The following is a 15,992-nucleotide window of genomic DNA, read 5'->3' on the forward strand; positions in this document are numbered from 1 at the left end:
TTGACAAAAATTTACTTGAAATTATTGGAAATGAATGTTATTGAGGTTAATAATAATGTAGGAACAAAAAAGAGCCAAATTATGTGATTTTAGAAACAAATAATAGGGATTTTAGAAAAAAAAAGAAAAAAAAAAAAAGGATCCAAAACCAAAACCAAAACACACGAGGGCGGTTTTGCCAAAACCAAAACATGAAGTTAATCCACATCCAAAACCAAAACCAAAACACGGGGGTCAGTGAACATTTCTACTAAAAAGTGCTTAGTGCTAATATAGCCACTGACATTTGTGGCCAAATTGGACTCTGATCCTGCCATTCAGTGCTCTGGACGAAAGGTAGAATCGTGTGGCTAAAAAAGTGGGTTAAGTATGTTGATATTTTAATCATAATAAATGAAAGGAGAATATATGTTTTCTTCTATGTAAGTACTGTTGGAGAATTTTGCAGTTTACATTTAGTTGTGAGACAGTAGATAATACAGGCAGATAATTATCTAGGCAGCACAGGATGTATTAATGAGTATTGAAAGACAGGGAAGAGATTATAATTCTGAATCTTATTGTTTTCTGTGTACAGATTGTATTGATCTGCTCAAACATAAGCTTCATGGCGGGCTGACTAGATCTAGCATAGTGCAGGGTCAAATTGTACAGATCTGTTCATGTGACCTCTGAGCAGAACAATCTGATTGCAATGATCTGCCCTCAGTTCTGTCTACTCTGTGGTCAGCAGATGATCACCCCAAACACAGGCAGATAGGGATTGTCAGCTCAACAGATGTTCTATTCTGCTCAGTCAAATAAGACCCACTTGAATTAGATTTGGATTATACAATAGGTCTACACGTTATAATCTCTGGCCAACTTGGTAGAACGCAACCAAGTTAGCTGGCTGCATGTGCTGGATGATGCATGCAACATTTTTTACAGCTGGAACATATAAAGTGCATATGATATCGCTGACTTGAAAAGTATGGCTTTCTAAAATGCTCATGTGACACCATCCTGCACCAGCCTAGGGCAGAACTTGATACATACAGTCATTTCGAATGCAGACCTCCCAACTTTGGTTGTCCCTAAGCATGCACGAGAAGGGGGGTTTCAAAGCACCATGCCGCCTTCAGCCCATTCCGCTTCCATAAATACACTTCTTCAATGCCATGCACACCTGCCGCTGGTACATAGCAATTGGGACATACTGGAGGTATGCATTTAGATACAAGGCTTGCACTGAACCATAGCATCCAATCAGGTTTAATCTGACAAGTGCAAATTAGACAATGAGAACAAGAGTCTGATTGGTTACTGTGGTTTAGTGCAAATTTTTCATCTACATATAAAAGAACCTTAGACTGAGAGGTAGATTTACTAAAACGTCTAAAAAGGAAAAGTGGAGCTGATGCCTATAGCAACCAATCAGATTCTAGCTATTAATTTATAAAATAAACGAGATAAATTATAGCTAGACTCTGATTGGTTGCTATGGGCAACACCTCCACTTTTCTTTTCTTTGACGTTTTAGTAAACCTACCCCTGAATGTTAAATGACAGAAAGTGCAGAAATATGGCATAGCAGAATTTTGCACAGTTTAAAATGTCCGTTATATTGGTTAATATGTCTTCAATATGATATAGAGATTAGGAGGTATGTCCAGAGTATGAGTACAACAGACTAATAGGGGTATATTTACTAAACGGCGGGTTTGAAAAAGTGGAGATGTTGACTTTAGCAACCAATCATATTCTAGCTATCATTTACTTAGTGCATTCTAGAAAATGAAAGCTAGAATCTGATTGGTTGCTATAGGCAACATCTCCACTTCTTCAAACCCGCAGTTTAGTACATCTAGCCCTAATAGTCTGACCCATGTGTTCAGCATTAAGGAAATAATTTCTCCTGGTTGGTTGCTAGAATTACCAAAACATAGATGATTCTTTGAACACTGGACACAGCAAAGGGAACACAAAACATGATAAAACACCATGGTACATTTTTTTGGGAATCAAAAGAGAGTGCACGTGAAAACAAAACTCACAGTTGTGTCTTATAAAAACTAGAACAACACTGATGTTTTTTTTACTTATTTTCAAAATAATATATTTTTATAGATTTTTTTCATATTGCTTGACATCTTTGCTGCAAGTGTTACAATATCTTATGATACCCTGACCACTAGGGGCACTGTTACATTGAAGTCTATAGTTGATCATGTATTGTACTATATCAAGACCAATAAAACAGTGTTATTGGTCGCACTGCTGTAGAGCCATTTGGTTCATTGTGCTGAAAAATTACCTTAGCAGGTGTATTTTCCTGAAACATAAAGTGAGAAAAATCCTTAATTATAAAAAGGCTAGGTTTTCCCTTGGAGGGGGTAAACGATTCCTAGTGACCGGTAGGATGGTCTGTGAGCCATTGACATGTAAACACCAGTTAGCATAGCTGACACTACAGACAATATTATTACAAATTGACTTGTCACTAGTTTCTAGCATTCAATGGATGACGTTTCAATAAATATATTATAGCAATGTCTGCAGAAATGGCACAATGTTTTATAGGGTATTTGGATGTGTTAAAGCTAATAATAGTATATACAGTCAATCAACCAACATGTATCATTTAAACCTACAGTTATCGGAAGCTGAGTACAGCTTCTAATCCAAGGCTGTGCTTCCTATTATATAGTAAACTGACATATAACTTGTAACAATATCCTGTGTTCCTATACCCTGTGCTATATATCCTATGTTATCAGGTTACACAGTGAGCACCATGGAAGCTAAAAACATCAACAATTAAAGCTATCTGGAAAAGTATATATATATATATATATATATATATATATATATATGTTACTCTTGTACTTACATTTTAGCTGAGAAATTATGTACTCAATAATTTGCAGTATAAACTTTTGACAAACACTTAATTTTAACTTTTGCTTAGAGGTAAAACAATGTGCGTACCGCAAATAAACTAGTTATTTAAGGTATTCTAACCCCCTTGTACTCTAGTTACTGTATATAAGGTGTATACCCATTCTTCAGTTAAAATAAGAATGCCTGCCTCCCCCCACCTCTCTTTTCAGGCTCTAACCCTACAGTCCAAGGCTATTTGATGGTGATGGTGAGAATTGGAGGCCAACAATATTAAGACTAGGGGTGATTACCTATGTATTAAACCCCAGCTTTGTCTAAACATGTACAACTTTGCCCAAATACATACAGATTGACAATTGTGGAGCAGCAAGTGTTACAGCTACAAGTCTCAGTACAGCAAAGTCTGGCAAGGCATGCTGGAACTTGTAGTTTCACAACAGTTGGAGAGCCAGTGATTGCCTAAGAATTATAATTATTGTAGTGTTAAATAATTCCATCTTGTTCACACTGGCTTTTTGTTTGGTGAATGCTCTTCTATTTCTTGTCTACTTTCATTATTTCACAGTGAATGTGCAATCATTATTGTTTTATCCATTAAATACTCTATTATGTCTGGAAATACGTTCTCCAGAGACCTGCAGACACTGTCACTATCAAGGCCCCCTCTTGGCAGCCGGGTGGACGAAGGTGGGGTGCATCAGGTTCTCTGTAATGTAAGCCACCAAGAGGCAAATGATGACCAGCATGACACAGATTGACCCCCCTACTGCGGTCATAGCAATCACAATATCCTGCATCCCCATCGGCTCCACAATGAAGTCTACACATTCTTCCACAGCCGTCCTGTTGGTGAAGAGGGTCTGCAGGCAGATCCTGTACCTGACATTGTCATGCACGTTGGTTAGGAGGTAGTCTCTGCAGCTGGTGCCCAGCTGGACACTATCACACTGGAAGCGGGTGAAAGTACCATTCCAGGAGCAGTTAATGAAAAATCCTTTCAGCTCAGGGACATAGAGAGCTGGTGGCTGCCATTGCAGGAGGACACTGCTGTTCCTCAACACGTTGGCCAACAAAGACCTCCCTGATCGGAACACATTGCAGTTTCTTTGGTCACATCGGAAGTCGCTATCCGTGGTCCTGAAACATAAGCTCTTATAGTTGGCTTGGCCCTCGCTGAACAATTTGTAAGGGCAAATCGACCCCTTTGGCAATGCGCTTTTCTGATTGGCTTGTAGTGTCCCATTAACCCAGGTGGTTCCTCTCTTGTAGCGCTGGAAGTAGTGTTGGAGAACTGTAGATCCTGCAGATGGATACCCCAACCCAGAGGAAAGGATTCTCCCCAAAGCCTGACCCTTAGGTAGTTTCTGCGAGCCCCCCAGGACGGCCAGGGGTCTCCATTCAAAAAGGCAAAGTAGCAGGAAAGACTTGAAGGTCCCAAGGTATAAATTAATCATACTGATTATTAGTAGACCCCAACATGCAAGGCATGGAAGTCAACAGGCAAGAGCTGAAATGACAGAGTGGTCTCAGAAGATCAAGAGAAGACAATGGATCTAGTGTTCCTTTAAATGAAGGTCACTCTTAATAAAGGCGTGCTAAGTAGCTGCAGCAGTCTCTCCATCTCTTACAGCCCTTGTATCTCCAGCAGCCATAGAGGTTTGCAGAGCCCAGCAGCCCAGGGCTCTCCTGATGCTTGGTGCTGCACGTAGCTCCGGTGTGCCTGCTTTAATACACTCTGCTTGCCACGTTTTGGACATATTAACTTGACATAGGGCTGCGTTTCCTCCCGATGCTTGTTTCAAGCAGTGTATTCTGTGCAGCCTCCTCCTAGCTGCCAATAGGAAGACAGTAGCTTTTAACCCACGCATAACCTGCCTGGACCAAACCACAACTGCTCCATCTAAGGAAAAGCAGAGACAGGGGGGGGGGGGGGGGGGGGGGGGGTTGACCTACAGGACAATGGGCTGTATCCAGGTCATCTGCAACCAGCCATTCATTTCTTATTAACCTGTGCCTAGGTCAGATTATAATGCAAATTAAAGAGACTGCTTGACAATCAATAGCTTCCTGCTCTAAACTGTACATATGAATTGCAATCTGAGAGATCTGTTTTGACAGAAAATTTAGAGAGGGAGAACGTTACTCAGTGAAAGTTACATCTGGGAAATTGTAGATTTATTAAAACTGTAAATCAATGTTAATGTTAATATAAAATGTATTCAAGGGAGTCTATTATATCAATCCTGGCAATGCAGTTATTGCTTGTGGTAATTTTTATTGTTTATAACTGAACCATCATAGAGGTAGAGCCATAAGATATTATCTGGTTATAGGTAGATAAAAGACATCTTGAGAATTAGATTACTGTTTAAAACCAGACTGATATTTTGATTGTAGTTAGAAAATTACAATGTATTAAGAATTGGGCGTTTAGTAAAGTAAATAATTGAAGCTTGCATAGTACATACATAAACCCATTATTTTATGCTGCTATTTTTTTGCATTGTATTCTTTAGATAAAGCCATTCATTTCTGGTAAGGGATCGCCAGCCTCTTGTCAGTCTCAGTGAAGCTCAGTACAGCATAGGAAGACACTTGACAGTTGTCTTATCATAAGCAGCAGAATTGTCAAGTGTCCTTGCTTCTCATTGTGTTAAAAGAACTCAATTTGCTCAATGAATGGAAAGCTAAAAGCAACATTTGGCTTTTTATTTTCTATACCTATCAGGTTTTGGGTTAATTTTCCAACAAAAACAGTATATTAACATTAACAATAATAGTTTATGAGTTATATAGATATTGCAAGTTTTCTGAGACACAAAGGGCATGTACTAACACCCGCTAGATGGTTCAATGATCACATGTTGCCCAAAAAAGGGTGCCCTATTGACCTGTATGACCAAGGGCAGGGTGCATTCACTGTTTATATGCCAACAGTGTCAAAAATCACAGCAAGTACTGACCTTGTATTCCTTATTGTGATCAATATTCCTATTGATCACAATAAGAAATACAAGGTCAGATGAGACCTACTGATTAAAAAAACAAAGTTCCCACACATCCCTTTTACTTGCAAAGGAGCATCTGCTCATCATGTTACGTTCTCTCATTATCATCATCATTTATTTATATAGCGCCACTGATTCCACAGCGCTGTACAGAGAACCCATTCACATCAGTCCCTGCCCCATTGGAGCTTACAGTCTAAATTTCCTAACATACACACACACACACACACACACACGAAGACAGACAGAGAGACACAGACTAGGGTAAATTTTTTGATAGCAGCCAATTAACCTACTAGTATGTTTTTTGGAGTGTGGGAGGAAACCGGAGCACCCGGAGGAAACCCACGCAAACATGGGGAGAACATACAAACTCCACACAGATAAGGCCATGGTCGGGAATTGAACTCACAACCCCAGCGCTGTGAGGCAGAAGTGCTAACCACTTAGTGCTTTCCTGCGGCCCACACAGCAGGAGAGCAGTGGGGTATAGAGGAATCCTGCCCAGGAGCTTGCTCTCTACTCCAAGAACCCAGACTCATCTTCATAATCGCATTGCCAGTGGGACCTCAAACCAGAGTGACCAGGTAAACTGTGAGTACAGCATTATAAATAAATATTAATGGGGGAGCGACTTATGGAGCCAGAACTTGAATAAGTATTATGTAACCAGTTGCTCTCCGGTTGTTTTGGAACTGCAAATCCCAGCATGCCTGTTATTCTGGGACGTGTAGTACCACAACAGCTGAAACCTGTTGGGGAAGAGAATTTTCTTTGAGAATAAGAGCAGGTAAATAGTGATGCACAAGGCACTATGTAGTAAAACAAAACGGTACCATCCTAGACATGGATACATCTCTGGTTATAGGTCATTTACCCTCAAGTGAACGCAGTGCAGGACCACACACCACGGTCACATGTCAAACCATCCATGACTAGCCAAAGTCCCCTTTTTTGAGGCAAGAATCGTAAATGTGAACTGACACGCTGACTTTTATACCAGTTTCTATGAAATGATGAAATATAGATTGGTAATGTTTTACACTGACAAGGTGGTGTGATCAGCTTTGCAGGAAGCAGAACAAACACAGGGGAAACAAGTTGAGGCTAGGAAGAACAATTGGAAACCATGTTAGGGCTAGGGAAAGGAAGACTAAGGGCTAGTTTTACTAAGCTGCGGGTTTGAAAAAGTGGGGATGTTGCCTATAGCAACCAATAAGATTCTAGCCGTTATTTATTTAGTGCATTCTACAAAATGACTGCTAGAATCTCATTGGTTGCTATAGGCAACATCCCCACTTTTTCAAACCAGCAGCTTAGTAAATCTAGCCCTAAGGGTCCTGTTTAATAACAAGGTGTGATGCAAAGAGCAATTATATGATGTAAACAGCAGCAACCAATCAGCTCACAGCCTTGTGTATGCAACAGTCCAGAAACGTATCTGTGTTTCCCCTGTAAGTACTATATTCCATGCACACATATAAAGTAATCAAGTGACAACTGCAAAGCTATTACCGTGTGCCGTCATTCACAACTCGTAGCTGATAAAACAATCTTCTGCTTTATAAGGCGATTAACATGTCAACACACATCCAATTTTCCCATGACAATCCCTAGCACTGATCTAGCTGATCATCTCTATGTTGGATCAGCCAGCTTGTCCAGCATCAATCACCCCACCCACAGGTCATACAAGCCTTTTAAACCATAAGGGGTAAATTTATCAAGCTGCGGGTTTGAAAAAGTGGAGATGTTGCCTATAGCAACCAATCAGATTCTAGCTTTCATTTATTTAGTACATTCTACAAAATGACAGCTATAATCTGATTGGTTGCTATAGGCAACATCTACACCTTTTCAAACCCGCAGCTTGATACCCCTGAATTCCTCTCCAGCTCTAGTCTGGCTTCCTTCCCCCAGGTCTGACACCTCCTCCTACCCCTAGAGAAAGCTGATTGGAACAGGTGCTCTGGTTTACCTGTCTGTTGGCCTCATCACACCCAGAGTTTACCACTGCTACATGCACAGGTTACGTTACTCTCTTTGCTATTTATGCATAGAAACCAGGTTCAGCTATAACCACCCCAAATCAATCAAAATAGTTTTATTTATGCTTTTCTACTACATTTTTTTTTTTTAATTTTGCAAATGTGCTCAAGTAAAGAGACGATGGCAGGAGACATGGCACTTTTTTTTTTATAAATTTACCCGATTAAATGCTGCATTGGAGATGTGTTTAGCTGGAACTAATTGACATTAGTCTGACACACTTTTTCTTTCAGGCGAATTTAAGAATATATATTGAATGGGGAAAGTCAATATGTAAATGTACACAAGTGCCACTTGACAAGATAAATCTTCAGGGAGAGATAAAAACAGATATAGGGCATTTTAAAGTTAACAAAGCAACAAAAAAAAAAAAGGAGCAAATTTGCTCCTGGACAAACCATGTTGTAATGCAAGGGGTGCAAATGCATTTATTTGTTTGCATGCCAGGAAATTACTGGATGTTTTTGCATGTCGCACACAAATACCAGGCGTCTTTATTTTTACACAGCAATTTAGACCTGAGTTAGAACAAGCCCCCCCACAACCCTAAATGATTTTAAATCCCCTCCCCCTCTTGTGCAACATGGTTTTTCCCAAGGTACAAATTTGCTCCTTTTTTTTTTTTGCTTTGCGTTTAACTCTAGTGAGACCCTCTGAATATCTTGAATACTCATCCTGCACTGGAGATTTTTCTGTACTGAATGTTTTGCAAATGTGCTCATGATCCACGCACTCATCATCTCACGCCTCGATTATTGTAACCTCCTCCTCACTGTCATCCCCCACTCCCGTCTCTCCCCCCCTCCGCTCTATACTCAATGCGGCCGCTAGACTCATCTTCCTCTCAAGCCGCTCCTCCTTGGCCTCCCCACTCTGCCTCTACCTACACTGGCTTCCCTTCCCCTATAGAATCCTCTTCAAGCTCCTCACCACCACTTACAAGGCTCTCTCCCACTCTACCGCCCCCTACATCTCTAACCTTCTCTCCATTCACACTCCTGCCCGCTCCCTGCGCTCAGCCAATGATCGCCGCCTCTCCTCCACTCTCATCACCTCTTCCCACTCCAGAATCCAGGACTTTTCCCGGGCAGCCCCCCTTCACTGGAATGACCTCCCTCATTCCATCCGTCTCTCTCCTACTCTGTGCTCCTTCAAACGTGCACTGAAAACCCACCTCTTCCGTAAAGCCTACCAACCATCCACTTAACCACCTCTCCTCCTCCACTCGCTCTCCCGTCTCTCTTCTGGCTCCCCTTGTGCCTGTTCTGTCTAACCTCCCTTAGGATGTAAGCTCACATGAGCAGGGCCGTCTTCCCTCCTGTCTCCTCTCCTGTTCTTCTACTCCATGCTTATTGTATTAGCCTGTGTGGAGCTTCTGAAGTATTGGTATTTTTGTTTATTGTTCTGTACTGTTTCACCCTGTATAGTCCATTGTTTCTACTGTGTACGGCGCTACGGATACCTTGTGGCGCCTAACAAATAAAAGATAATAATAATAATGATCGAGATGGTGCCAAGAAATTATTTACATTTTTTTCCAAGGGCAATCTAGCTTATCAAATAGTGATATATTTTTATTGTAGTCATTGTGTTGTCTAGGTTTTGTAAATTATTAACTGTTTTCTTTGACTTTACGGTAGCTGCAGAGGGAGAAGAGCTGACATAGCGTGAAAGGGGGTTACTATTAATGTATGCATGCTCCGGTAATAAAATATTAAGTGATAAACAAGGGTATGTGAAGGGTGCCATCCTCTCCTCACTAACCGCACTGCTACACATGGCAGTGTCCTTGGTTATAGACTGAAGCCAAGTTAGACAGGAATATAGGTCATTATGTAACTGGGGAACTTAACTGTTTAACTGTTCTTTTTTTTTTTACAAGAGCCAAATAAATGGAAACAGAAAAGACTCTTCCAGAGGACAATGGACTTGATGGCTACGTGGAAGCTCAACATGACTGCAAAGCACGAATCCTCTTAAGTAAGAAATCCTCTTATGTAGATCCATGCCATATAATTGGAGGGAATAAGTTCCTGTGCTAGAATACTTTGATCTGTGCTCATTGCTCATTCACAGTCCGTCTAGATTTTTTTTTTTAGAAGCCGTAGGAAGAAATCCTAAATCAACAAAAATATACATACATGGAAGAATAACTGCTCTAGGGTCACGTAATTGTCCTCTAGACGAGACCTACTGACTAAATTATGCTGAAAAACACTGCAGTTCTATTAGACCAGAAGCACAAGCATATAGTGTTTCCTATGTATACTGGATATAGTATTCATAGAGTGTTGTATTATTATTATTATTTATTAGCATCAAAATCCGAGGCCCGGGTGTCTGTCTCCGTTTGGGGCGATTTATGGTAGGCTTGGGTTGGGGAATTGGATTGGGGAATCATTTAGTCTGCTCTTATGCAAATACTCCTGCTAAAATAAGGTCTGTGCATTGATGGTGTCGCTTGCCCCAGCAAAGGTTCATTCGCAGGCCCTTGGCATATTTTGCATGTGGGTTGGAGCGGTATGCATTTGTGTTTGTGGACTGGGAGGTTTTTGGCAGCACGTCATTATTTTCTGCATAAGGAACCGGACAAAAATGAAGCCAGATATTCTTGGCATTGCAACAATTCACTGTGTATCTGTGAGGTGAGCCATGTTGTGGGATGAACCAATGTTCCTAAAACTTCAACCAATCCATTCACTGGATACAGATAGAGCAGGATTTACTTGGTCAACTCCTGGCATGTCTGTCGGCTCACCCAACTTTTACTTTGCCACACTGAAAAACTAGAGAGGTTAGTGCGGCACGGTCATGACTACACAGTTGGGGTCATTTGTGAATTAAATAGTGCACAATATTGTGTTGGCGGATTAGCATGTTTATGATACTTCAGCCAAGCCCCAGTTTACAATACAGGTGCCCATTTAATATGATCATCTTGTGCACCCATTGCTTTTCATGGTAAGTGACTTCAATGTTTGTGGGGTTGTGCACATAAGTAAAGAGCATTTCTTATTGGCAAATTATAACTTTTTACAGATTTCTCCTAATGTACTGCTCATTGGACCCATATTAAAAGCTTTTTATAATTTATAATTTAATTTTATATTTATTGATTTTATGTTTGAAATCAAACTGGTTGTCCAGCTGCCAAGAAGAACCTCAGGTTCCATTTCAGCCCCTACATTGCCCCCCTCACCCCAAGCTGTGCACAGCCTTGACAAAAGCTGGTGCTTATTCACAACCTAATGGGGTCTTGGGCACCGAGCGCTCAATCCATAGACACACCCCATAATCAGCCACTGCTGGGCTTCCCTTCCCCCCTCGCCTCACCTGATTGGTTGAACTTAACATATGTATGCACTTTGTGCATTTAAGTAGCAAATTATAATGAATGTCCCATTGATAGTATTGAATACCACCACCTATAAATTGGCTATAAAACCAAAGCCTAAGCAACAACATTCAAATCAGATAATACATTTCAGTTCGCTCTTTCTCCAACTCTTGCTGGTAAATGTATCAAGCTGAGAGTTTTCCGGCGGGTTTGAAAAGTGTTGGTGTTGTTGCCTATAGCAACCAATCAGATTGTAGCTATCATTTTGTATAATGTACTAAATAAATGATAGCTAGAATCTGATTGGATTTTCAAACCCGACGGAAAACTCTCAGCTTGATACATTTACCCTTTGAAGTTCATTTAAATTTCTCATGTGCAGAAAAAAAAACTTAATTTAGTGATTTACGTGCACAGACAGTTGCAAAATTGCAGCTAGATTGTAAACCAGATTGTCTTTATCCATCATTTATTGGCAGAGAAACCTATTATCAGGGCACTTGTGCTGTTATATGTTACAGGTGTCAATGGCGTTGGTGGTAGATGTTAAACCACAAGAAGCTTTTAGACTTAACCAATTTGTTGGCTTTATTTCAGAACTTGTGGTAACAGATGATATATAGATATATACATGCAGCTCCAGTTATTATAAGAACTTTACAGTTCAACTGTCACTGGAAGAACCTGCTGAGAGCCTCATGTCTGTGCATGTGCAGTAGAGTGATGCGGACTTCTGAAGGTTGCCCCACTTTCTGTCTTCACTAAACAACAGGAGACACCACTAGCAAGATGGGAGACAGAGCGCTGCGTTCCATATGAACACCATTAGGGTGCAAAATTGCTACCATACAAGAATCACATTGCTTTATAAATCCAGTGCACAGCAGAATAAAACTTAATATCGCGGAAAAAAAGTCACATGATGAAACATCATCCTGGGACTTCTGGTTCCAAAACAGCTGAGCCACAAGTTTCTAACCTCTGACTTAACGGATGCTCCAAACATCATCAAGTTGCAGCAGACACCAGAAAGCATGAGTTTTCTTAATGGACATGAACTTTTTTTTATTCTGAATCCCTTTCAAGGCTTGTCGGCTGTACTATTGGCTTCCTGCATATCTATGACAAAATACACACAGTCACCAGCACGCAAACAGCCCTGCAGGGTTCATAATGATGCAAAGAGCAGGTTGCTATAGTTTCTTTACAAGCACTCTTTCCAGATTACTCACCGCTTCCTAGAAAATCCTACCCCTGCTTTTGTGTGACTCGTGCTGAAGGCCTATGATTCAGCCAGCGCCTCCTCCCCACACACCCCAGGCAAGTATCTGAGGTTCAGTCCATTCAGCTGCCTCCACTCTTTATTCCATAACACTTCATGATGAAACGTGATCATTCTGGCGCCTTTCCTCCAGGAATCGTTATTTCTTCACATATCCATCCATCGGGCTAATCTATATGCTTCCCGCATAATTCTGGTACATCAGAAATCTGCTGTGAATTACTAAACACATTCGGTTGTAAGAAGACTATGCAATGGGTTCTGATACCCGTGGATCAGCTATCTAATTACTTTTATTATGATTGTGCTGCTAACGGTTATGCAGTGATTTTAAATCTGACATCATAAGTTCTATTTAAAAAATGCAGAACAAAATGTAACACTGAAAATGCTGGTAAATGGTCTGTATGGCAGCTAGCAACAGTTTATAGGAAAACAAAACATAAATAACATTTAAAAGGTTTTCTGGAATAGTTGAGGAAGCTGTTAGTGCCGTTCAGTGTGCATTGTAAACGGAGGAGTCTGGACAATCTAATTAATACACTCATATGAACTGTTGCATTGAACTTGAGAATCTGCTGTTTAGTGCAACCCTCACGAAATAGATTATTTCTAGTCAGTTACTGAAATTTCCAGATCACTTAGGTTAGAAGGAACAGTGCTTTCAAAGTAGAAACGGAGGCCTCTATTTGATACCTTTCCATATAATGACATTTGAACCCATTCACTCTGTTGTGTACTGTCCATACAGACAGGTGACCGTAAGGAAACAATATAATGTTTTCACATGCCAACATGCATGCTGTGTATATTCATTTGGACATCATATATAGCAGACAGAGAGATCCATTATTCGTTCTCTAAGCGGGAGTTGCTTTCTTTCTATCGTGAGACCAAATAAAGATTTACAATAAAATGCTTTGTACGAAAAAACTTTGTAAATAACAAAATGCTTAGCTCTGATTGTTTTGTAGAAGTGTTATATGTCAACAGGATTTATAACAAGTGATCTCCCCAGAAAATGTTGCCAGCCGGGTGGCATTGAGAAGCAACCGGGTGGGGCCAGTATAATACTTTGTAATAATAATGAAAAATCTTGGAGGTTATTGCCCGCACCTGCCAGGACTGGTCAGACTGGTGGTCAGTGGTGTAACACACACTGCTGGCTGTAGTGCTTGTTATAATAGGAGAAAAAAATGGTTTATTCTATTATAATAGGACTCCAAGAGCCGGGGTGACAATTAAAAACAGCTGGGTGTAGCACCCGGGAAATAGGTGCTGGGGAGAACACTGAACAAAAATGAAAGTCTGCTTCAGCAAATATTGCATACTTACCTACTTTCGCAAAGCTCTTTCTGGGAGAGGGGGCGTGACTGGTGGGCGTCATTTTGGCCACGCCCCCCGCAATGGAAATGCCGTTTTGTCGCGGGGCCAAAATGACGCGATTCCCCATGAATCGCGTCATTTAGTGGTGGCAGTAGCGGGATGCGTGAGATTTTCCAGCTCTCCCAGGAGTCCGTGAGACCCATCCAAATTTCAGGAGTCTCCGGGACAAGTTGGCAAGTATGAAATATTGTTGGCAAGAGGGTTAGCAACTCAGTAAATCAGTGGCCAAGGATGTGGGACAGACTTTCAAATATGCCAGAAACAGCAGTGTGCAACTTTTGATTAATTTTCTAATTAACCAGAGCTGTACTGACTTTGCAGGAAATATAAGACAATACAGTTCACACTCCTGTAAAACATTTTTTTTTACATATTATTTTCAGGTCCGTGGTACATTCCGTGGACAGGAAAAGCAAAGATCGAAAGCAAAAGCTATGCTTGCCAGAGATGGTGAAAACTTCTGGCTCTTTGATGGGAGCTGCTTGTGTTAGCTTATCACAGAATACTAGTAATAAATTGCAATAAGTTTTATACTTACCTCTGGTACAAACTAAAACATTATACATTTATTTTAGAGTTAGCATACAAGGTAGCTCTATAACTATTTAACTCACGACCAATCCTCTCCTCTGTTATGTTCCACTTAATAGTATAAGTGACGTTATATGCACATCATTTTTATTACCATTGTTTACTATCGGCCATAAAATATAACGATCTCAAATACTCCAGTCCGCTTCATTTCATTAGACAGTCAGCAGCTTGCCAGCAACCACCCATCAGTGTATCTTCTGCTGGGACTTCATAGTCATCTAAGCATGTAAATAGCGGACACTACAGGAAATTTCTTCCTGCTGCGCTACAGTCAGCCAGCTGTGCTCTTTCTTGCAGAGTTTGGGAATCTCTATCCATTAACCATTCCCTGATTCCAGAGGCGTAGCGGAACGGGAACTGCTGCTTTCAGTTCAGTTGCTACAGGTCCTCGAGAGTCTCAAAACCCATACCCTAAATCCACTGGTCTAGAACATGAGATGGCTTGACAGGGCCCTGAAGGTGACATTGTCTCTGCCGGTGAGTTTCCCAGCTAGAATATAAGTCCATATTTCTTCCAGGATGTTATGAGACTTATACGTGATCTCAATTGTTTCCAGATATGTATCAATACAGTCTTATTGTCTTGAAACCTTGGGAAATTAGCTGATTGTTTTAATGATCCCATCCACTACACCTACTGTTCAGTTACAGACAGCTCTTAACAGATTAATTTCATTAGCTCAGTTTCTCAGCAACAGTTAATCCTCCCCCAGCAACTCAAATCTTCTCCAAAATATCTTGTCTACAAAGTCCAAAGCAGTTTGAGTGAAAGGTGCAGGGGTTTGCTCAACAGAGGATATAAGAAAGACCGAGTTAGGTCAGTAGTGGTAGTATTAAAGAGATTAATTCTGTTGTCTTCTTGCTGTTTGAATTATGCCCTCTATTATTCCAACACCATTGACTTACCGTGGCCATTAGATGTCTTTCAATTCTTACCACCTCATTTCGCTCAGTGCTAGATCCCACCGCTGCCACCAATATGTCAAGAAACGTAGTCCATGAATTTAAAGATGAACTCTAAGCCAATTCAATCTTAAATTGATCTTAAAACATTTTTACTAATGGGCTTTATTATAAGAATGCAGTTTTATGGGTTCACCTATAGCTTTTATGGAAATGTTATGTGTACTAAAAACACTGTAACCCTCCACCAGAGTTGGGTGTGTGTGTGGTAGCATGTAGCTTAGCGGTTGGTTTAGGACCTGTTTCTGTTCCTCTAATACTGGCATGGTTAGACGTCCACAGCAGTGTGGTAAAACAATTGTCCCAAAAGCTATTTTGGGAACTGGTGGTAATAGATGAATACCGGAATATAATTGTAAAAGTGCTACATGTTAAAAATATAAAATTATTATATTATTTAATATATGGAAAGGAACTAATGATGAAAATAATAAAGTAAAATAATGTAAAATTAAGAGATGAATAATGTAGAAGTTTAGTGAAATCAATA

The 15,992-nt window shown here is 40.5% G+C and overlaps 1 protein-coding gene across 1 annotated transcript; it reads right to left on the bottom strand.

The window, feature by feature from the left end:
* Nucleotides 1-1,659: 1,659 nt before the first annotated feature.
* FNDC10 (fibronectin type III domain containing 10) lies at nt 1,660-12,548 on the bottom strand. The gene is made up of 2 exons (XM_075189808.1): nt 12,510-12,548; nt 1,660-4,783 (listed from the first exon to the last, which is right to left on the bottom strand). Exon 2 carries the CDS (start codon nt 4,335-4,337, stop codon nt 3,537-3,539), a length of 801 nt encoding a protein of 266 aa, XP_075045909.1. The 5' UTR covers nt 4,338-4,783; nt 12,510-12,548; the 3' UTR covers nt 1,660-3,536.
* Between the last annotated feature and the right edge of the window lie 3,444 nt (nt 12,549-15,992).

Source organism: Mixophyes fleayi, chromosome 11, assembly GCF_038048845.1.
Source record: "Mixophyes fleayi isolate aMixFle1 chromosome 11, aMixFle1.hap1, whole genome shotgun sequence".
In the NCBI taxonomy this organism is placed as follows: Eukaryota; Metazoa; Chordata; class Amphibia; order Anura; family Limnodynastidae; genus Mixophyes; species Mixophyes fleayi.